Source organism: Hemitrygon akajei, chromosome 6, assembly GCF_048418815.1.
Source record: "Hemitrygon akajei chromosome 6, sHemAka1.3, whole genome shotgun sequence".
In the NCBI taxonomy this organism is placed as follows: Eukaryota; Metazoa; Chordata; class Chondrichthyes; order Myliobatiformes; family Dasyatidae; genus Hemitrygon; species Hemitrygon akajei.
The window spans coordinates 95976984-96001205 of record NC_133129.1 but is presented as its reverse complement, the minus strand read 5'-3'; the positions used below and the strand labels follow the sequence as shown (position 1 = coordinate 96001205).

The window sequence follows — 24222 nt, the reverse complement described above, 5'->3', positions numbered from 1 at the left end:
CGAGCTCTGACTCCTCATCTTTTTCTCTCCAGTTCTGCTGGGGGGGTCTTGGCCTGAAATGTCAACTGTACTCTTTCCCACAGTTGCTGCCTGGCCTGCTGAGTTCCTTCAGCATTTCGTGTGAGTTGCTTGGATTTCCAGCATCTGTAAAGTTTTCTTTTGTTTGTGGTTCCCACCAGAGCAGTCAACGCTCAGGGGAGCGACCGAAGCGATAGAGGTCACCACAAGGACTCAGCAGATGACTCTAGATTACAAGTGAACTTCAAAGCAACTAGAGCCGACCAAAAACCTTAGTCGACAGAGCAGTGGCTGTACTGAGGGAGAGGGAGTGTCATGGTGTCGGAAGCACCATCCACTCCCCCTCTTTGGACACTGTCCTCTCCCCTTCCGGGACTGGATGTCACGGTGTGACTGGAGGGTGGGGAACTGGTGGGCGGACGCTATGTCCAGTGGGCTCATTGATCCTACCTTGCCGCTCCTGCTCTGTAATCCCAGGGGCAGTGATGGAGAATTTATCAGGAGCCACGTCTCAAGGTCGGACATTTTCTTCCGGAGGCGCTCGATGCCCTTGTTGTGTTTCTGCAGGAGCAAGATTGCCCATCACATTACTTCTTGTTCTCCACCATCACACAGGCCCTTCAGCCCATCAAGTCTGGGCCAGCCTTGGTGTCTCCCATTACATCATGCTTCCCTCACCCTCCCTGTAGCTCTTTTCCTTTCCCAGCACGCTCCCATCTTTCACTCACTCCCTTTCTCATCCCCTCCTCCTTTCCAGGCTCCCTCCCACCTGCTCTCCTCTCTCCCTTTCTCTTTCTGTATTTCTTCCCTCTATTCATAAGAACCCTCACTCCTCTCTGTCCAGCCTCACCCATCCCTCCTCTGCTCTCCATCCCTACCTTCTTGTCTCATTCTGACCCTTTCTTTCTGTCTCCCATCCTTCCTTCCTCCCCTGATCTCTTCCCATTTCCCTCCTCCTCCCTCTCTGATCTTTTCCCTCTTCCTCCCTCCCAATTCTTCTCTCCCCTTTCCTGATCTCTTACCTCAGCCACCCTCTAACCCACACCCTCCCTCCCTCCTCTCATTCTGATCCCTACTTTCTCCTGCTCTCCTTCCTCCCCAATCCCTCCCTCCTCCTCTTTCCCTCTCCAAAAGCTTCCTTCTTCTATCCCTTCCTCCCATCCCATCCCTTTCTCATTCTTTCCAAACACCCCCCATCCCCCTCCAATCCCTTCCCTCTTTCTCATTCTCCTTGATCTCTCCCTTCCCCCCTTTTTCTCTCCAATCCACTCCTTCACATTGTCCTTTACTCCCTCGACCCCTCCCAGCTGACCTTCTCCAGGTGGATCTCGATCTTGGTGGAGATCAGCCGCGCCTTGACCTCCTCGATCTCCTTCTGGGGCACAGCCTGCAGCATGCCAGGAGCCATCAGCTGGATCTCGCTGGCGCTCTGGAGGGTGACGTCTTCCAAGGGGAGGTACCAATCGTACTTGAAGTTCATCTGCCTCCTAGAGGGGAAAGGAGAGCTAGCTAGCATTGTTCTAATCCCTGTAGCAGCTGGGACACTCCAGAAGCAAGTAGGGCTGGGAGCACTCAATGACAGGCCAATAGGCATTCATTCCCTCTGTCAGGAAGTTATGGGTTCAAGTCTAGCTCAGGACAGGTGTTGTTGGGACGGTGCCTCCTCCCGGATGCCAACTTACAAACCTTTACTCTCTTGGAAGGATAGGGCGGTTTGGCTTGCCACCAAACACCTTAACAGAACTCTGCAAATGTACTGTTGGACCGGTCGCATCAGAGAGCCATGGACTCAGCCCAAGACATCACAGGCTTGTCCCTCCTCACCATCAGTAGTATCTCCAGGACTCGCTATCTCAAGAAGGCATAATCTATCAAAGATCCCCACCTGAAACCTATAAACAGCAGAGATTCTGCGGAATCCAGAGTCACACACACACACAGTGCTGGAAGAAATCAGGAATCTATGGAAAGGAATAACGAGTTGATAATTTGACCCATGGCCCTTGAGACTCTTGAGTCCTGATGAAGGGTCCCAGCCTGAAACGTCAACTCTATTCCTTTCTGTAGACTGGCCTGCTGAGTTCCTCCTGCATTTTGTATGCATCACCTTAAACCTATGCCTGTCACGTCTGCACATGCAGGCACCTGCCAGTCTCCACCCAGCTAACAGAAGTCACCTGCCAGTCTCCACCCAGCTAACAGGAGTCACCTGCCAGTCTCCACCCAGCTAACAGGAGTCACCTGCCAGTCTCCACCCAGCTAACAGGAGTCACCTGCCAGTCTCCACCCAGCTAACAGGAGTCACCTGCCAGTCTCCACCCAGCTAACAGGAGTCACCTGCCAGTCTCCACCCAGCTAACAGGAGTCACCTGCCACTCATTTCCAACTCATCACCTGCATCCTATTTAAACCCAGCTCTCATCTACAGTTCTTGTTTGCCCATCAGATCAGCCAGCCTCATCCAGGTGCTTTCAGCCTTCGGTTATCTTGTCGTCTTAAATATATTTTCTCTCTTGTTATAACCCCCTTGGCTTGTAATTTTTCAGTTTATTGTAAACTATAATCTACTGATCAGCCATCTCTGCTACTCTGTGTTTGGGTAAAGCCTCCTCTATATTAACTGACAATGCTCTTTAGTTGTTTGTTTCTGGTCCCTGGGAAAAAGGCCAGTGGACAGTTACGCCACCTATGCCCCTCTGGATCTGACCAGAGAGCTGTGGACACAGCTCAGCACATCATAAAAACCAGTCTCCTCTCCATGAACTCTGCCTACACTTCTCACTGCCTCAGTAAAGCAGCCACTACCCACCCTAGATATTCTCCCTTCTCTCCTCTCCCATCGGGCAGAAGATACACAAGGCACGTACCACCATGGTCAAGGACAACTTCTACCTTGCTGTTATCAGACTACTGAATGGTTCCCCAGGACGATAAGATGGTCTTGACATCACAGTCTACCTTGCTATGGTCTTCACCTTATTGTTTACCTGCACTTTTGCTGTAGCTCTCACACTTTATTCTGCATTCTGTTACTGTTTTACCTTGTTCTACCTCGATGCACTGCGCAATGCTCTGATCTGTATGAACAGCATGCAAGACAAACTGTTCACTGTATCTCGGTACATGTGATGATGACAAACCAATTCCAGTTGCAACCCCTCCCTGCAGCTAAAACTCCCTAATCCAGGCAGCATCCTGGTAATCCTCTTCTGGTCCCTCTCCAAAGCCACCACGCCCTTCCTGAAATGGGACGGCCAGAACTGTACACAAGACCCCAAGTGCGGCCCACCAAGGTTTTATACAACTGCAATGTGATGCCTGACTCTTATACTCTGTGGCCCAATGAATGAAGGGAAGCCATATGCCTTCTGTGCCACCCTACCCACTTGTGTGGCCAATTTCAGGGAGCTATAGACTTGGGCTTGGGTGGCAGGGTGGAATACATCTCTACCAGAGGAGGTGAAAGGTGCTCCTTCCCTTGGCCAGCTTGCAGGTCATCCTTAGGCAAGGTGTACCACCTGGTTAGGCCCCCCCCCCACACCGATCAGGGTCACATGAAGCCACGGGGAGCAGGGGGGTGGACGGTCGTACGAGCAGCTGGTGCTCACTACAAACCCTGGTTATACGACCACTGATGTCAGGCAGACGTTGATAATGTCTTGTAAAGACACTGCCCAGAAGAAACTGATGTCAAACCACTTCTGTAGACAAAATTGCCAAGAACAACCATGATCATGCAGAGGCCATGATCAGCCACATCACATAATGAGTGAACGATGGACTTGGCCCCTAGATCCCTCTGTGTATGAACGCTGGCATGGTCCTTTCCCCATACATTTGACCTCCCAGAGAGCAATGGCTCTCATTATCTGAATTAAACTCTAAAGTGGTGTTTAGGGATGGGTGATAAATGCTGGTCTTTTCAGCAAAGATCCCGTATCCCAGAGGGGTTGAACACAGGTGCCTGAGGGGCGATGGAATCAGAGGCTCCCACATGAGCCCTTGAATCACCAAGGCAGAGAAGGCTGTAAACCCAGTACGAGTGAATGTGGATGGGTGTGGGTGCAGGCACGTCCCCGGGCTGTGTGGCTCCATCGGATTACCCAGGCAGACGCTTCATCTTGGCACAGAAGAGGAAGTCCGTGGAGAGGAAGATGTGCCGTAGTTTCCGCGAGCCCTCGGACACCTCGACCACAAATGCGTCCTTCACCAGGGGCTGGTCCTGAGCATCGGGAAGACAAAGGAAGACAAGGTGAGCAGTTCTGTGACCCACACTCTCCCCAGATCAAACATTAGACAGTGTAGGTTTGACACTGTATTTCTCCATACTAACCCCCCACCCCCACCCGGACCAGGTTTCAGACACAACTTTTTTTCCCCCTCTAGTACCAGGCATCATAAAAATGCTCCCCCCTCCCCCCACCGCTGAGCTGAAACCAGGCATCAGACACACCATGCTTTCTCCCTCTTGGAATGTGCATTGGACACAATATCCTCTCCCCCCCCCCACCCAGGACCAGACATCAGACACACTTCCCCTCCCTCTCAGAGGGGGGCATCAGATATACTGCCCTTTCCCCTTCTGATACTGGGCATCAGATACATGGTCCTCTCTCCTTCGAGGACTCATTGTCAGACACACTGTCCTCGCCCTCTCTGGGACTGGGCTTCAGACACACACCTCTCCCGGTACGGAACCAGGTGACGGACACTCTGTACTCCTCCACTCTCGGTCCAGGCCACAGACATGCCCCTCCCTCTCTGGGGACCAGACCACAGGCACACTGTCCTCCCCACTCTGGGACCAGACGACAGACACACTATCCTCCCGACTCTGGGACCGGCCACAGACACACCCCTCCCTCTCTGGGACCGGGCAACAGCCTCTGGGGGCCAGGTAACAGACACACTGCCCTTTATCCTCTAGGTTCAGGCATTATGTAGCATCAGATGAACATTTCCCAAGGAGTTACCGGTACCTTGTCAGTACTAGATTCCCGGAGTCCAGTCTTAGGGTAGATTGTCTGGTTGGTGGCGGAGAGGAAGCTGTTGGAGTCATTGAGCGCTGTCTCCAGTGCCGGGCGGTCAGGGTGGTCACTAGGCGTGCTTCTGAGCAGCTCCTGTAGTAACAATGCAGTACAGAGGATTCTGGGTAATTGGGCCATCACAGCTGCTTATTTAGGACAACTCTTAAAGAACAAAAATAAATCAAGAAAATAGCTGGAATTCCCTTCCTTTATTTGGGACATTATGCTCCATAATTGGGACAGGAGACTTGCTGAACAGTTTCTAACTAGCATCAATCACGTGCACTCGTGTGGCTGTTAGACTCGACACCTAGCCTAGAGTGAACAATCTGGAAGAGAGGACCGAGTGTAGTGTATCTAAGTTTGCTGATGACAATAAATTGAGTGGAAAAGCAAATTGTGCAGAGGATATGGAGAGTCTGCAGAGAGATACAGATAAGTTGAGTGAGTAGGCAAGTGTTTGGCAGATGGAGCACAATGTTGGTAAATACGAGATCATCCACTTTGGAAGGAAAAATGAAAGATCAAATTATTATTTAAATGGTAAAAGATTGCAGCGTGCTGCTGTGCAGAGGGACTTGGGAGTGCTTGTGCATGAATCACAAAAGGTTGGTTTGCAGGTGCAGCAGGCTGTCAAAAAGGCAAATGGGATGTTGGCCTTCATTGCTAGAGGGATTGGATTTAAGAGCGGGGAGGTTATGCTGCAACTATACGGGGTACTGGTGAGCCTGCACCTGGAGTACTGTGTGCAGTTCTGGTCTCCCTACTCGAGAAAGGATATACTGGCTTTGGAGGCATCGCAGAGGAGGTTCACCGGTTGATTCCAGAGATGAGGGGGTTAGACTGTGAGGAGATATTGAGTCGCCTGGGACTGTACTCACTGGAATTCAGAGGGATTAGAGGAGATCGTATAGAAACATATAAAATTATGAACGGGATAGATAAGATAGAGGCAGGAAAGCTGTTTCCACTGGTGAGACTAGAATTACGGGACATATCCTCAAGATTCAGGGGAGTAGATTTAGGACGGAGATGAGGAGGAACTGCTTTTCTCAAATGGTGGTGAATCTGTGGAATTCTCTGCCCAATGAAGCAGTGGAGGCTACCTCAGTAAATATATTTAAGACAAGGTTGGATAGATTTTTGCATAGTAGGGGTATTAAGAGTTGTGGGGAAAAGGCAGATAGGTAGAGATGAGTCCATGGCCAGATCAGCCATGATCTTACTGAATGGTGGAGCAGGCTCGATGGGCCAGATTGCCTACTCCCACTTTTATTTTATATGTTCTTAGGTTCTTGTGTTATGTGTTTAAGTAGTGTCCGTTGTGTGTGCATGTGTTAAAAAAAAGCAGTGACTTTTGTCACTAACAGCTGGTGAGAAATAAGAAGAAAGATAATTCTGAACTGTTTTCCTCACCTCAGTTTGAACTATTCAGGCATGGAGATGCCAGAAATGGCCGGGAGTGAAAATGAAATGATTTCATTATTTCAAGTCAGGAACTGTGAAGAATTTGAAGGTATTGACAATCCTCACAAAGGTGGCATCTATCTTTAAGGACCCCCAAAACCCAGGTCATGCTACCATCGGAGGAGGTGCAGGAGCCTGAAGGGCTCAGGAACAGCTTTGTCCCCTCTGCCATCCGACTTCTGAATGGACATTGAACCCATGAACACTACCTCACTAGATTTTTAATTCACTACCTATTTAATTTAATTTAACACATATTTACTTACTGTAATTGATTTGGTTCTAATATTATGTATTGCTGCTACAAAGACAACAAATCTCACGACATATGCCAGTGACAATGAAAATAAAGATTTAGAGGTTGCAATCATCAACAGCATTTGTAGGAAGGCAGTCCATTATCTACACTAGGAATTTGCACTGATTTTGTTCATCATACAGTCAATCAAAAGAATATGCGCACTGGGTGAGTTCCTCCATCGATAACAATTAGGAACTAACACAGTTCTGTAGTACTGTCGTAGTATTGATAGAGTTCTAATCTGTTCTGTATTTCATTTAGATATATAATTTGTTATTCAGTTAAATGATAGTTTACCTTTTAAATACTTTTTAAAATATTTCCATGAAACCAGCTAATTGGGCCGTAATGTACTGGTCCTGATGTGTCCCATTTAACTGGTCTCCACTGTATTTCTTTCATTCCACCCACTTTGAATCTCGATGCAGCAGAAGTTGTAGAGTAGTAGGTGTATCTGACTGGTGCCGTCTCTGCCCTGGCAGTGTAGAGGGAACATCACCCCGTGTCTGACTTAAGATTGTGTGATGGGACAGTGTAGAGGGAGCTTCACTCTGAGCCTGGCCCCTTTCTTTACAAAAATACTTTTATTACAAATTCTATCCACTACACTTAAAGTATTTCCACATTACAAACAAAAGACCAGTCAAATTCTAACTAATATGCCCTAAACTAACACATTCCCACCCGCAGCCTGGTTAGAAACCTCTGCTACCAGCCCCAGGAGCAGGGTAACTGGGACATCCTCCTCCCATTGGATTCTGAGAGTGAGAGGGGCTGATTGCTGCTCACCATCCAGGGCCCCCTCAGTTGCCAGACCTTCTCATACATGTGCTCTACCCACCACAGGGCTCAAGGCCGCATCTGGAAGTTCAGGTTGGGGGCTAACATCCACCGGGATTACCAGCCCCCCTGGTTACTCCCCCACATCTAATCTCTCTCCCCTGTCGAGAGAGGAACTCCTTCTCTTCAGGCCGGGGGAGCACATGAGTACAGGGGCCACCGATGTAGCATCCCTTCCACTCGGGCTCTTCCCTCATCCTCCCACTGAACTTCAAGGCAAGTGGGTTCCTCAGTGCATTGGTTCCGTGTCCTCGGGGGCCTTCTTCTTCAGGAGTTTGGACTTCTTTGCCTACCTGCCCCGCAGAGTCTCCTCCACCCTCCTCATCCCTACCCTCACCCCCTCTAGACGCAGAACCATAGGGCAGAGGTACCAGGGTTGTTCTCCTGGGAATGGGGGTTGGCACAGTCCCTCCAGAAGCACCCTGCCTCCTCACACACAGGACACCGTGGATGTTCAGAGCTCCGATACACCTGGGTGTCTGCCCCTTGTGCCAGGCAGTAAATCAACCCACAACACCCTCCTCACGTGCTGGCTGCATGAACAGCTGGTGCTAGGAAGAGATTAGGCTGCAGAAGGTGCATCTCTTAAACTTGAGTCCGATGGCAGTGATATCTGACCTTACATGTCCAAAAGAGAGATGGATGGGGAAGGAAGACCTCATTGGGAATAGAGAACTTGACGTGCCCAAGGACGATCCACTGCGTGGGAGTAATCAGCTCCATCCGCACAAAGGTGGCTTTAAGCGTGACCCCCCCCCACCCCCACTGAGAGCCTGGTGCACCATCTTGTCAGTCCTCAGGTAGAACACTGCCATCACCTCCAATGAAGATGGCAGAGTTTGTCAATGAAACGTCAGCTAAAATTGATACCCGTGCCCGGCTGGTAACTCAAGAAAAGTTTATTTGTCGTGTACACCAGGAGAGCACTAGATCCTTTATCACCGCCTTTCTGAACTCTTTCTCAGAGGCTAGAATTCCACCTACCCTAAGCAAGCCCTTCGTGGCAACCGAGCACAGTTCCAGAGTTATTCCAGGGCACAATAAAGCATTGCATCCCACGTTCATTCATTACCGACTAAAACAGGGTGTTATCCAAGGGTGAAGAAGTTGCCCTTGCATAATTCCCCAGGGAGACCAACGCAGCATGGTGACACTGCAGTCAGAAACAAGGAACAGAGACATTAATTGTTGTGAAATCAATGTCTGCTGATAAAGTCCTGCAGCAAGTAGTGTTCCTGGAGAACTTCCCGCCATTCGCCTGATCCTGTGGCGTCAGCATTAAGATTCTGGGGTCCGGAGAAGAGCTGGAACATGTCCCAGGTAGTCCAGCAGGGTGGAAGAGGAATCTTCTGTTGCTGGGACAGTAGGAATGTGCCCAGCTCTTGACATTCCCTTTTGGCACAGCACCAGAAATTACAACACAGGGAAAGACTCCATCGGTCTCGAAGTCCCAAGCCACGAAAGGTCGAGATGTTCAAGGTATATATACACACACACACACACACACACACACACACACACACACACCCACACACAAAGAAACACAACTAGTCTGGAGGAAGGGGTGCTATCCCGATGTCAGCAGGAGAGCAACAGATTCTCTCCCTTCTTTCGGAGGGAAATGGCTTTCTGGCTAGCTGCCAGCGGCCACAGCAAGCAGCTACACAGTTAGCGGCCACCAATAAAAGCAAACTAAACTGGAGAGAAAATTTCCAAAGAAGGCCTCCACACTAAAACAGCCCCTCACTCAGATATTCAGGAGGCCGCTGCAGTTCCTCCAATATTTCTTGCAAACTTTATACATAACTTTTCCTCGATTTCTAGCAGCTCAATCAGAACAGCTCCACACTCTGTCTGATCCTGTGTCTACGTCAAGGGAGTTTCACTCTGAGTCTGACCCCGTGAATGCATGATTGGAGGAAGTTGCACTCTGTGTCTGACTCTGGGAGTGTGTGATAGAACGGTGGGGAGGAAGCCTCACTCTGTGTCTGACCCTGGGAGTGTGTGATGGAACGGTGGGGAGGAAGCTTCACTCTGTGTCTGACCCTGGGAGTGTGTGATGGGACAGTGTAGAGGGAGCTTCACTCTGTGTCTGACCCTGGGAGTGTGTGATGGGACAGTGTAGAGGGAGCTTCACTCTGTGTCTGACCCCGGGAGTGTGCGATGGAACGGTGTGGAGGAAGCTTCACTCTGTGTCTGACCCCGGGAGTGTGTGATGGAACGGTGGGGAGGAAGCCTCACTCTGTGTCTGTCCTTGGCTGTGTGTGATGGGACGGTATGCATAGATTTCTGCTCTAACCCGCCGTCCTGGCTGGTTCCCATGAACCCCGTGGTGTGAAGGCATAGAACATCAGCACTTACCCCTATCAGCAGAGTCACCCTGGTGATGTGGTGTACCGGCTTCAGCAGCAGGGCTGGAGGGAAATCAGAAAAGCTTGAGTGTTTCGGTTCAAGGAACAGAAATCCCTTAAACCAAATCTACATTTTGCCTGAAAATATGAGATCTTCAAGTTACTGGGCATGCCTGCATTTATCGGCCATTCCCAACGGCCCCTTGAGAAGGCCGGGATGGACTGCCTCCTTGACCTGCTGCCATCTAGTGAATGTTCTCCCAGAGGGTTGTTAGGGCATAGAGAAAGCACAGGGGGATATAGGTAGGCCAAGGGAGTGGGCTACGAGCTGCCAGGTGGAATCTAATGTGGGGAAAAGTGAAGGAGTTCACTATGGGAGGAAGAGTTATTATTTGAGTGGAGAGAGGGAGATACAGGTACAACCATTTTTTCAGTGGAAAAGGATCTTGTGGTCCTGGTGATAGGAATCCAACAGGATAGCACACTTTGCTGCAACTAAGTCTTCAGTCAGACTTTACTTGGAGTACTAAGACCAGTTTTGGGCCCTTTATCTAATAAAGAGTGTGCTGGAGTTGGAGAGGGGCAAGAGGAGGTTCACGAGAATGACCCTGGGAATGAGATGGTTAACGCAAGAGGAACGTTTGATGGCTCTGGAACTGCACCTACTAGAGCTTATAAGAATGATCTGATTGAAACTTTCCAAGTATTGAAGGGCCTAGATAGAGAGGACTAGGGGAGTCTAGGACCAGAGGGCACTGCCTCAGAATAGAAGGTTGTCCCTTTTGAAAAGGGATGAGGAGGAATTTCTTTAGCCAGAGGGTGGTGAATCTATGGAATCCATTGCTACAGGCGGTTATGGAAGCCAAGTCATTAGGAATATTTAAAGCGGAGGTTTATAGGTTCTTGATTAGTCAGGGCACCAAAGATTATGGGGAGAAGGCAGGAGAATGGGGGTTGAGAGGGAAAGGACTGTACATCAGCCATGATGGAATGGCAGACCAGACTTGATGGGCCAAATGGTCTAATTCTGTTCCAATGAACTGTGGTCTTTAACATACAGGTACAGCAAGTAGTCAAATTGGAACATTGACCTTTGTTGCAATGGGATATGGAGTTCAAACATATCAACGTTTTGACACAAGTTTACAGAATATTAGTAAGGGTGTATGGGGTCATGGGGGAACTCTGCTCTCTTTATTCAAGGGTGGGTGCAGAGATGGCTCAGTGGGCAGATGCCTGGAATACCCAGGTTGATATGTGGAGTTAGGTTACACAGGATGCACCAAAACAACGTAATCTTAACAAAACATACACCACCCCCACCCCAGCTGTATGGATCTTACATTTTGACTTCCAAATCTGCTGAGGGAGCTTTCACTCTGAATATCATTCTCTCGTCCTCGATCCCTCTGCCCTCCCTTCTTCACCACGCATTCCCCATTCTTCAGTCTGTCTCTTTCCCTCATTCAGTCTCTCCCTCTGCCTCTTTCTGTCACACTCGATCGTCCTCTCACTTCCTTCTTTTGTTTCTCTGCCTCTGATCCCACCACTCTCCAGCCCCTTTCCTCTCCCCCTCTCCCTCTTTGTTTCTTTTCTTCACTCCGTCTGTATCAGCCTCTCTCTCTCTCACTATCTCTGTCTCCAGCTCTCCCTCCCTCTCTCCTAGCTTATCCCATTGTTTCATTTTCTCTGTCTCTTTACTAGTTCTACTGTTCAAATTGAAGGTTTACCCAGTCCATGAAGTGATGTTCTGACCCCTCTCTCTCTCAATTCCCTCTCTCCCTCTCTCACACATACACACACTTACTTCAACTATCTCACTCTAAATCTCCCTCTCTCTTTGCCACTCCTAGTCTGCCACTTCCTCTTTTTCCCCACACTTACACTCTCCCTGACTGTCTGTCACTCTCCCTTTCCCACTCTCCCTCACACCCTCACTCTCTCACTCAAACTCTCTCCCTCACTCTCTCACTCACACTCTCATTCACACCCTCACTCTCTCACTCACTCCCTCACTCTCTCACTCACACCCTCACTCACTCCCTCACTCTCTCCTCACACTCTCACACTCTCACTCACACCCTCACTCTCTCAATCACACTCACTCACTCACTCCCTCACTCTCTCAATCACACTCTCACTCACTCCCTCACTCTCTCAATCACACTCACTCACTCACTCCCTCACACTCTCACTCACACACTCACACCCTCACTCTCTCACACACCCTCACTCTCACTCACTCCCCCACTCTCTCAATCACACTCTCACTCTCTCCCTCACTCTCTCCCTCACACCCTCACTCTCTCACTCACCCTCACTCACTCCCTCACTCTTTCAATCACACTCTCACTCACTCCCTCACTCTCTCCCTCACTCTCTCCCTCACACTCTCACTCACACCCTCACACTCCCTCACTCTCTCCCTCACTCACTCTCTTGATCTCTGCCCTCCCGCTCCCACCTTTACCCTGACCTCTTAGATACCCAGACTAGTGCCTCACCTTGTTCCCCCCTCCAAGGCAAAGCACCAAATCCTGCCTCCATATTGCCCCCAACACCTCCCCTCGCCCTGCACCAGGCACCAAGCTTACCCTCCAGAGTTGTGGTCACTGGAGTCTCCTTCGATTCCTTGGAGGGTTTAAGCCTCATCTCCTGAGGAGAGGGGAGAGATATTAGAAAGTGATGAAGGGGAGAGGAACAGAAGGATGGAATATCAGTGAAACAAGAGATGTTTTCATGAAGTGTATCCGGTTGAAAGAAGTCCCATTCTCCTCCCTCCTATCTCTCTGCCATTTCCCTGTCTCCCCCATCACTCTCCCTCCACATCTCACCTTCACTCCCTCCCTCCTCTCTCCCCCATCTTCCTCTCTCCCCCTTCCTCTCCCACTCATTCTCTCTTTCCCTCTCCCCCTTTCCCTCCCAACCCACCCCATTTCACCCCCTCTCCCTTTCCCTTCCACTCACCTCTCCATCTCTCACCTCTTTTTCTCTCTCTCTCCACCCCCCCTTCCATATCCTGCCTCTAAACCTTTAAAAACAGCCTGGTGGAACCATTCCTACTGACAGCAGAAAGGGCAAAGGCAGATTACTGGGGCTTAAAGCCGGTCGCTTTGGGCAGATGGGGTTCGTCAGCCGTGGTTGGCAGCTCATCTAGAAGGAAAACTCTGATCTCAAACCTCCGCTCCCTAGCGATTATACTCACTCGTACGAAAGGCTTTGGGAGTAAACCCCGAGGGAAAAATCCAGAGCTGGAGTCCTACATTGAGTTCAATCTCATCGGCAACTCCTGTGACAAAACTGTATCAGTCTCTGCCATTCCCTTGGGTTCATCAGATGTGTGGAGAGGGGAGCTGGCTACATGGGCAGAGGCCTGCTCTCCATATTGTACTGCCCTGGTTTGTGTATCGAGACAGACTGCTAGGACACAACGTCCATGGTTATCTCTCACCAACGGAGGTCTCAAGAGAGGGAGAGGTAGAGATATATATAGAGAGATAGATATATAAATAGATAGATAGAGAGAGAGAATGCGAGAAAGATAGAAGGGTAGAGAGGGAAAATTGAAATCTAGAGAATACAGAGAGAGAACTATAGGATTCAGAGAGAAGGGAGATGGAGAGAGAAGTGGGAATTGGAAAGGGGGAGACCAGAGATGTACAGATCACAGTGAGCGGGAGAGTTGTACAGAGGGTCAGCACAGTGGGAGTGAGAGAGATCTACCTGTGCGATCCTCCTGAACTGGTCTTTGCTCTGAACACACTTCTCGGTCGTCTCCGCCGCCATCCGGTAGTTGTTGACGAAGGCACGATAGATCCCGAACTGGCTGACCTGGAAGACAGGTGGAGGTAAGCAGGGACCAGCACCAGGGGTGAGCAGTCGAGATGCGTCAGCTTCCCCACTAAACATACCCACCACCCGAGAGAACGTCCGTTGGGACCTAACGCAGTACGGGTGGGGGGGGGGGGGGGGAAGAGTTAAGTCGTAACTATTCAAACAACAAGGCATATAGCAGTATACTGGAACATAGAATGTACAACATGGGGGTCATCAGGGGGATGGGAGGGAGAGGGTATGAAGGGGGAGGTGAGGGTGTGGGTAGGGTGGAAGTTGGGGATGGGAGGGGAGGGGGAAAGAGGGGCAAGGGTGGGAAGAGGGAGGGCTGGAAGAGGGGAGATGGGAGGGAGAAGAGGGGAAGAGAAAGAAGGATGGGTGGAAGGGGGCAAGGGGAGGATTGCATAGGAGGAGATGTGTAAGAGGCAGGAGAGGTGGAAAAGTGAAGGGAGGTGAAAGAGAGATGGGAGGGGGAAGAAGGATGGGGAAGAGAGAGTGGGGTAAGATGGTAAGGAAGAGTGGGGAAGAGGGAGGGGAGGTAGGGGAAGGGGAGAGGGTGGAGGGTGGAGAGAGGGGAGGGGTAGTGAGGGGAAAGGGAGAGGGGAGGGCTAAAGGGGGAAGGGGGAAAGGGACAGGGGTAGGGAAAGGGAGGGGAGAGGGGTTTGGGAAGAGAGAGGAGGGGTAGAGAGGTGTGGGGAGAGCAGGGAGGGGAGGGGGAGCAGAGAGGAGAGAGGGTGAAAGGGATGAGGAGAAAGGGGAAAGGGAGGGAAGGGAGGGGCAAAGGGAAAGTGGAAAGGGAAGGGTGAGGGGAGGTGGGAGGGGATTTGGAAAAGTGGTGGGGAAGGAGAAGGGAAAGGAGTGGGGTCAGGGAAGGTAAGGGTTTGGAGTGGAGAAGTGAGGATAGGGGAAATTGAGGGTGTGGGTACAAGAGAGGAGAGGGAGAAAAATTAACTGGGAAGGGAGGGTGAGGGAAGAGTGATATATGAAAAGGTGCAGTGAGTTGGGAAGTGGAGAGGAGGATGAGGAGGGAAGGTGAGTAGGAGGGGAGCAGGAAAGAAAGGAATAGGGAATGGAAGATTAGGGGGACATGAGGGGAGGAAGGGGAAGGGGTGGGTAGTGGAGTTGGGAAGTGAATTGGGGATGAGGAACAGTGGGAAATGGAGGAAAGGATTATATACACTCGTATATAATCCAAATCTTTGTACAGTACTGTATTTGTCAATGTGGAGCAGAGAGTGAGTGGTGTTGGGAATGGTGAGGGTGGAACGCCATGGGCAGGATGTGGCACAGGTGGCAGAGAGGTGGGGGTGGTGCGGGTGCAGACACACCCAGCCCTAAGACACCAGGCAATGTCATTTGATTAAAACAATTGGTTTATTGATCATTACAGAAAGTCTCTCTGGTACTTCCTTCTCCCTTCCCCCTTTTCCCACCCATGATTCCCCTCTCCCTATCCCCTTCCCAGTCCACAATAGAGACCCAGATCAGAATCAGGTTTACCATCACTCACATCTTTCATGAAATGTGTTTTCCTTTGTGGCAGCAGTACAGTACAATCCAGATAATTAATGCAGTACTGAAGCAGCCTAGCTCTACCATGTGTGTGTGTAGTTGGACAATACATATGCTTAAGACTTTAGTGAGGTCACAAGTCCATGTTCTCGTACCAGGAAACTTTAATAGTCCTCTAACAGCAGGGTAGAATCTGCCCTTGAGCCTGGCGGCACGTGCTTTCAGGCTTTTGCCCCCGTTCTGCATGATGGGAGGAGGGAGTAGAGAGGATGCCCGGGGTGTGAGGGGTCTTTGCTTGTGCTGGATCCTTTACTGAGGCAGAGTCCCTGGAGGGGGAGGCTGGTTCCTGTGAGCCGTGTCCACACCTCCCTGCAGTTCCTTGCGGTCACAGGCAGAGCAGCTATGAAACCGAGCCGCCATGCATCGAGATAGGATGCTGTTTGTGGTCCGGCGATAAAGATCGGTGTCGACAGAGCAATGCCAAATATCTTGAGCCTTCTGAGGAAGTAGGAGCGTTGGCGAGTTGTCTTGTCCAGCAGATCAGGGTGGTGGGACCGGGACAGCTCCGAACCCTCTCGGCCAAAACCCCAGTGCTGCAGGCAGCGTGTCCTCGTGTGCAAGGCCAGCTCTCTTGATTTGCTGACACGGTGTATGGTTGTTGTCATGACAACGTATCGCTAATCGCTCGCTCCCCATCCTGTACACTGAGTCATCGGCCTTTGAGAGGGGGAGGGGAGGAGAGGATGTGGAGGGGTCGGAGGTTTGGGTGGGGCTACAATTAAAGTTCATGGGTTAAGGCTGAGAAGTAGAAAGAGGAAGGGGAACCTCCTTCACTCAGAGAGTGTGGAACGGGCTTCCAGCGCGAGTGCTGGATGCGGTTTCAATTTGCAAGCCAAAAAGAAGTTTGGATGGATACGTGGGTGGCAGGGGTACAGAGGGTTATAGTCCGGGTGCAGGTCAATGGGAGTAGGCAGTCTACATGGTGTGTCATGGGCTAGATGGGCCGAAGGTCTTGCTTCTTGTCTGTATTGTTCTATGACTTTAAGAGAGGGGAGAGGAGGAAGCAGTGGAGAAGAGGGGTGGGAAGGGCTGCCTAGGGGGTCAACAGCGCGTGGGTAGGGGTGGGGGGATTAATGGTACATGTTAGCGAACAGAGGGGAAATGAGAAGGCTAGAGCTGACTCAAAAGCTATTTGCTAGCCTGCAGGCAAACCACAGACATGCTGTGAGCCGGACACCAGATCCCGCCGGCCTCACTCGTGTGGGCCAGAAGAGCTCAACAACACAGCTGCCAGCATTTATCGCTCGCCCCTAACTGCCCCTGAGGAATGTGAGGGGTGGGGAGGGGGTAGGAAGGGTGAGCTGTGTCCATGAGGTGCGGTTGTCCTTCTGGTTAAGGTTCTGTCGGGGTGAGAGTCCCGGTATCTGGACTCGGTGACGAAGAAGCGACAGTGAGATACTTCCCTGGAGAGTAGGACAGGGAGAAACCTTGTGGTCAGCATCTACTATCTGAGCTGTGCCCTCTTCTCGATGCCGTCGTCAGTCAGGAGGACAGATGTCTGAAAACCCACATCTCATCTCATGTTTCAAAATAGCGGCTGCCATCAGGTTCCTGAAACCACTTGCAAAACCATAATTCCACCACGGAGTCTATTTCCCTCAATTTGTGCTAATGTCGTTAAGTTTATTTTTGTCTCACCCTGTACTATATGTTATGAATAATTCATGTTTGTCACAACCAGGGGCCGTGTTTTGGTCAGTTATTTTTGTGTCAGTTACTCTGTGGTTTGTACTTGCTCAGTATCAACCCGTGGGTCTGTGATGTCTTCGGATTGTTTAGCATTTATGTCTAATCGTTTGTCTTTGCACTAGCTCTGGGTCTTCACTGTGTGTTACAGGTGTCTCATTTGGGATCATGGGGATTGTTAACCTCTCTGTGTATTTATCACTTGTATTCAATTTGGGATAATTTAATTAGCACAGTAATCTCAATTCCTACATGAGCAAGGAGTGAGTGTGTATGATGACAAATCCTCTGTTAGATCATTGTGGACCCAAGTCTGGTGAAATTCACACCGAGTTCTTTACCGTCAGCATTTCAGTTCGCCAAGATTCAGCATTGTTTGCCCGAGTTCATTTTCCAAGTTAATGTTTGTAAAAATCTTTAGTTTATTTGAATTGCCAAAGTATTCTTGATTCCTGCACTTGAGTTTTCTAATGTTCTTCATAATGCTAATTCTTTTGTTTAATTTGAGTCGTTATACAATTGTAGATTAAGCCTGTAATGTCGACTGTTTACTCCCCTCCGCTGATGTTGCCTGACCTGCAGAGTTCCTCCTGCATTTTGTGTTACTCAAGATTCCCACCACCTGCAGAATCTCTTCTGAATTTGAGTTTATATTTGGTTTTTTTCATGTATTTCATCAATAATTAATGTTAATTTTTTTCTTGCATTTTGTGGATTTGATGTTTTTCTGTGAACGGGTTCCATGATGTTTCTTTGATTTGTGACTGTCTGTGGCAAGACGGATCTCACGGTTGTATACTGCACACACAATGCGATAATAAATGTACTTTGCATCTTTGAATTAATTAACCTTAATAATTAATGTTAATTTGATGTAAATTATGTCTGCAATACATTGTGCTGCTGCTGATTTGTACTCTGGGTATGTACACCCAGGACTCAAATTTTGAACTTAGAAAATAGAAGAGCACAGCATAGGAACAGGCCATTCAACCCACAAATGTTGTGCCAAACCATCTACAAAGTAAATCAAAAAAACCCAGAACTAATCCCTCCTACCTATACAATATCCCTGTCCCTCCATCTTCCTCACATCCATGTGCCTATCTAAACCTCTCTTAAAAGCCTCTAATGTATTTGCCTCTACCAGCATTCCAGGCATTCACCACTCTCTGAGTAAAAAAACTTACCCCTTACATCCCCTTTGAACCTACCCCCTCTCACCTTCAATGCATCCCCTCTGGTATCAGACATTTCAACCCGGGGAAATAGATCCTCCTTGTCTACTCCATCTGTGCCTCTCATAATCTTGTAAAACTCTATCAGATCTCTGCTGCTCCAAAGTGAATACTGAAAATTTCATTTTCTCGTGACAGCACGTCCTCTAAACCAGGCAGTATGCCGGTAAACCTCTTCATTCTTCATCCTCGATGTCCTTCCTATAGTGTGGCAACCAGAACTGTATGCAGCGTCCCAACCAGAGTTCTGTGATGTCGCAACATAACCCCTTGACTTTTGAACCCAATGCCTTGGTTAATAAAAGTAAGCACACCTCCGATGACGTTGATGTCATTCTGTGCTGGGTGGAAGAGAGGGACGCTCCGAGGATGGGAAGAGAGTCACCTCCTTCATGCTGACATAACTCACCAGCAGCTGAAAGATGTCGCCCACAGGCTGGGGAGAGTCTCCACTCTCCAGCCTGTCTTGCAGCTTGCCGCAGAAGTCCACATGGAGCTCATACAACTCGGGCACCTTGAAGAAGATGGTCTGTATCTCCTGGCTGGTGAGGACGGGCTGTGAGGTGTAGGCTGCTGCCTTCAGAGGACGCATGGGCTGAGGAGAGAGAGAGAGAGAGAGAGCGTGAGGCAGAGGGGAGAGCCCATTAGACCACGTCCAGAATCCATAGGAGTAGAATCAGGCCTTTCAGCCCATCAGATCTGCTCAACCATTTGATCAGGGCTGGTTTATTATCCTTTTCAACCCATTCTCCTGCCTCTCCCCATAACCTCCAATGTCCTTACTAATCAAGAACCTACCAACCTTTCATTAAATATACCCAATGACACGGCCTCCACAGCCACCTGTAGCAATGAATTCCACAGATTCACCACCCTCTGGCTGAAGAAATTCCACCACCTTTGATCTTGGACTCTCCCTCTCGATCCAGTGACATTCACATTCACTCCCTCCTCCTGTTAAAAGGTTAGCATGGAGTGGCTCTTGTTATTAGGGAGAGAATAGAGTAAATCAGGTTTCACTGGAGAATGGTAGGTAACACTCATTGTGTTAACAGAGACCATGGAGACAGTTTTAACAGACCTCTGCGTCTGACCCTGGGAGTGTGTAATGGGCCGGTGTAGTGGGAGCTTTCTGTGTCTGACTGTGGCTGTGTTTAGTGGGACAGTGTAGAGGGAGCCTTCATTCTGTGTCTGACCCTGGGAGTGTGTGATGGGACAGTGTAGAGGGAGCTTCACTCTGTGTCTGACCCTGGGAGTGTGTGATGGGACAGTGTAGAGGGAGCTTCACTCTGTGTCTGACCCTGGGAGTGTGTAATGGGCCGGTGTAGTGGGAGCTTTCTGTGTCTGACTGTGGCTGTGTTTAGTGGGACAGTGTAGAGGGAGCCTTCATTCTGTGTCTGACCCTGGAAGTGTGTGATGGGACAGTGTAGAGGGAGCTTCACTCTGTGTCTGACCCTGGGAGTGTGTGATGGGACAGTGTAGAGGGAGCTTCACTCTGTGTCTGACCCTGGGAGTGTGTGATGGGATGGTGTAGAGGGAGCTTCTTCACTCTGTGTCAGACTCTGGGAATGTGTGATGAGACAGTGTAGAGGGAGCTTCACTCTGTGTCTGACCCCGAGAGTGTGTGATGGGACGGTGTAGAGGAAGGTACACTCTGTGTCTGACCCTGGGAGTGTGTGATGGGACGGTGTAGAGGGAGCTTCACTCTGTGTCTGACCCCAGGAGTGTGTGATGAGACAGTGTAGAAGGAACCTCACTCTCTGTTTGATCCTGGGAGTGTGTGAAGCAAAAGTTTAGAGGAAGTCTCACTTTATAAATACAAAGTACACTGCAGATTTTGTGGTCAAATCAACATGTACAAACAAGCTGGAGGAACCCTCCCTCTCCCTTCCCCCATCCCACTTTTACTCCGCCTCCCCTTCCAGCTGCCTATCACCTCTCTCATGACTCTGCCTTCTTCTAATACCCATAGTGCTTTCCCCTTAGATTCCTTCTTCACCTCTCCTGCCTATCCCCTCCCTGCTTCCCCTCCCCCACCCCTCGATCTTTCCTCTGATTGGTTTTTCACCTGGTACGTACCAGCCTTCTCCTCCCCACCCTCCCCCCACCTTCTTTATAGGGCCCCTGCCCCTCCCTCTTCAGTCCTGATGAAGGGCCCGAAACATTGACTGCTCGTTTCCACGGATGCTGCCCGACCTGCTGAGTTCCTCCAGCTTGTTTGCAAGTCTCACTTTATGTCTGACCCCAGATGTGTGTGATAGGACAGCGTAGAGGGAGTTTCGCTCTATGTCTGACTGTAGTGGGACAGTGCAGAGGGAGGTTCACTCAGTGTCTGTGTGTGATAGGACAGGGTAGAGGGAGTTTCGGCTACTCACCACGAGGAGACTGCTAAGCTCATTGATGTAGACCCTCTCGTTCTCCAGCACCTTGCACAGCACCATTTTCCTCCTCTGGAGCTGTTTCTCGGGATCATCCTCCAGTGGGGAGAAGGAGAGCAGGAGTGAGAGTTCAAATCCTGACACAGACCTTCCCAAATAGCATGGTCAGAACGGCACGTCAGTGACAGGCAAGGAGCTGGTGGGTGGGGGTGTATTAACAGGGAGGGGACATAAGGGCAAGGCCTGAGGGGGAAAAGAGAGGGGTCCATCAGGAGATTATAACGATACGTGTGTGTGTGCGAGAGAGTGTGAGTGAGTGAGAGAGCGTGAGTGTGTGAGGGAGTGTGAGAGCGAGAGAGAGATTCAGAATATTGAAAGGACTAGATAGCATGGATGGGGAGAAGACATTTCCTGTTGTGGGAGAGTCTAGGACCAGAGGTCACAGCCTCAGAATAGAGGGATGTCCCTTTAGAAAAGAGATAAAAAGAATTTCTTTTGCCAGAGAGTGGTCATTAGGTATATTTAAAGTGGAGTTTGATAGATTCTTGATTAATCAAGGCATCAGAGATTAGAGAAGGCAAGAGAATGGGGGTTGAGAGGGATAATAAAATGATGGGACGAATGGCTTAATTTTGATCCCAAGAGAGAGCATGTTGGACAATGAGTGTGAGTGTGTGTGTGAGTTACAGTGTGAGAGAGTGTAAATGTGTAACTATGTGACTGAGAGGGTGTTGGAGTGTGTAAGTGACTATGAGAGAATATGAATGTGGAAGTCTGTGAGTTTGAATGTGTTAGAGGTAATGATTTGATGTGTGATTGGATGAGAGTCTGTGTGAGATTGAGTGCTATATTGTGTTTAGAAATAAAGAGTGTAAGAGTTAATGTGAGGGTGTTAGTGCATGTGACTGTGTAAGAACGTATGGGTATTAATGTGCGTGTCTGTGTGAGAGAGCGAGAGAGAGAGTTTATGATTATGTCAGTAATGGTGGGCAATGATGTGGAATCCAGGGGCCCGGACCCCATCGCTGGGTCTCAGGGTCTGCAGAAGATTGGGACTGCCAAGGATCTCCTCATCACTGACGAGGCCGGTGCACTTCACCCTCCTCCCCACCGTCTCCCTCCAGACTATGGTACCTACCGGTGTGGCCGGACTGATGGGAGAGAAGTTATTGCTGCCGTCCGATGACCTGTTGGTGTATCCCGAATAGGACTGAGTGATGGGATTGAGCTCGGGCTCCTGGGTGAACACCTGGTCATCCTCTGGATCCTCAGCATCAACTGCAAGGACAGGGTGGGGTGGGGGATAAACAAGGGAGAGGAACAAAACCCCAGTTGTCAGCAGTGGCATTGATACCAAACACTCTTTCTAGGTGAGGCGACACTTCACCTGCGAGTCCGTTGGGGTCATCTGCTGTACTAGCCTCCAAAGTATCCAAGACATCTTCAAGGAGAGATGGACCCCCATCATTAAGGACCCCAATCACCCAGGACACGCCCTCTTCTCATTGCTACCGTCAGGAAGGAGGTACAGAAGCCTGAAGGCACAGATTCAGGAACCTCTGCCTTCCAATTTCTGACAGGATATTGAACCCATGAACACTGCCTCACTGCTTTTTATTTCTGTTTTACACTACTTATTTAACTGTTTAATACACATATATGCACTTACTGTAATTCAGTTTCTTTCTATATTTATCATGCATTGCATTGCTGATGCAAAGTTAACTAATCTCACACCATGTGAAACCTGAGTCTGATTCTGGAGCAGCTCAGGGTGTTCATCAAAACCAGGGCTACCAAGTCCTGCAGGGTAGGGTCACTGTGGATTCTATGGGCTTCATCCGTGTGCAAACAGTCCAGACCAGGTGGCGGAACGTCTCACCGCCGCACGCGACCAGCAAGCCCGTTTGGCTGGTGGTGAGAGGGACTCTCCCAGTCAGAGCTGCCCTTCACAGGAGACTAGCGTGTGCTGCCCTTGGGGCGATTGCAGTCACCCAGCGCTTTGCAGACTGGGTCCCGACCAGACAAACCATCCTCTGTCAGGGGTCTCTGACAGGGACTCTCCCTCTACAAGTGAGATCCCAGATATAGAGTTCCCCTTTCCATGAGCGAGTTTCTATCTGTCTGACCCAGGGTTTGAGGAACATCTGTGGTTGACGAACACAGAAGTTTCAAAACTTCAAGGCAGCACAGAGAGAAGTTAAACTTCCTGCTGTCCACAACCTGATGGAAACAAGAACAGCCTGAATGTCTGATCAGAAAGCCATAGGCTCACCAATTCTGCTCATCAGGGACCCTCTACACACAACGAGCCTCCCCACTTGAGACCCCTTTGGCAGACAGGAGGCTTTCTATTTGGACCCCAAGTATGGAGGGAATCTTTCCATCTGAAACTCCATTTAAGCGGAGGGGTATGTTTTCCCGTTGGGACCCAGTTAACAAGGAAATCTCTCCATTAAGGGGAAATTTTCTCTCCATTAGGAACTTCATTTTATGGGAGTTTCTTCATCACAGGCACCATTTAAGTTGAAGGGATATCTCTTAATCTTGGATCCCATTTAACGGGGGAATCTGTCCAACAAGGGAGGTTTGACAGCAGAGATGCCTTAGCGTGACCAGTACTGTACCTGGTACTTAAGTGTGGCCTCACCTTAAGAGGGAACTTAAGAAATCATCGGGGAAGCAGTACATTCTGTGGGAAATCAGCCCATCAAAACCAATCAACCCATCTCAGAATTTAATTTTCAGCAGTACCTACTCAAGGGATGTGGATTTCACAAGCTGAATGATTATTTAATTACCCGAATGCCCATCCCCGGCTGACTTTCAGAAGTCGGCAGTGAGCTGCCTTCTTATTTTAGATTTCAGGATAATCTTCTCTCATTTGTCTTTCGGCCCAAGATTTTCAATTCCTCTACATAACGTAACACACGCCATACCAGAGGAGCTCAGCAGGTCAGACCTGCCGAGTTCCTCCAGCATTTTGAGCACGTTGCTCTGGATTTCCAGCATCTGCTCGGACAATTGTGATCATCATTACCATCACCCCAGGATTTGACCCAGTAAACATTGCTTACTCTGTCACCGTGCAGGGTGGAGATACAGCTTTCCAAAGGAGGTGTAAGTCGCTCCTTCCCTCCACTAGGTTGGTCACCCTTGGGCAAGGTGTAGTACCTGCTTAGCCCATCCCCGATCAGGGTCACGTAAAGCCATAGGGGCAGGAGGTGGTGCAGACCACAAGTCCTGGTTATATGAACACTGAAGCCAGACAGACAACTTCTGAGCAGTATTGATAATGGCTGGGAGTCACCTGTCTTGTAAAGACACTGCCCAGAAGACGGCAATGGCAAATCAGTTCTGTAGAAAAAGTCATCAAGAACAATTGTGGTCATGGAAAAAAGACCATGATCACCCATGTCACATGACATGGCATGTAATGGATGAACGATCACCAATACAAATATTTATTCTTCATTAGGGACCCATTTTACTCTAACCCAGAGATATAAA

At 49.6% G+C, this 24222-nt stretch overlaps 1 protein-coding gene across 2 annotated transcripts in view; it reads right to left on the bottom strand.

Moving 5' to 3' along the window:
* LOC140729306 (active breakpoint cluster region-related protein-like) overlaps positions 1–24222 on the bottom strand; it is a 102994-nt gene that overhangs the window by 55258 nt on the left and 23514 nt on the right. Inside the window, exons 3-12 of one of the 2 annotated variants that reach the window (XM_073048918.1) lie at positions 21851–21990; positions 20710–20814; positions 18744–18929; positions 13728–13835; positions 12599–12659; positions 10015–10067; positions 4998–5138; positions 4122–4240; positions 1331–1505; positions 469–579 (exon numbers count right to left, since the gene is read on the bottom strand). In XM_073048918.1, the coding sequence (XP_072905019.1) occupies positions 469–579; positions 1331–1505; positions 4122–4240; positions 4998–5138; positions 10015–10067; positions 12599–12659; positions 13728–13835; positions 18744–18929; positions 20710–20814; positions 21851–21990 (1199 nt within the window). The remainder of the gene's footprint in view (positions 1–468; positions 580–1330; positions 1506–4121; positions 4241–4997; positions 5139–10014; positions 10068–12598; positions 12660–13727; positions 13836–18743; positions 18930–20709; positions 20815–21850; positions 21991–24222) is intronic. The other variant, XM_073048919.1, reaches the window with a different exon arrangement.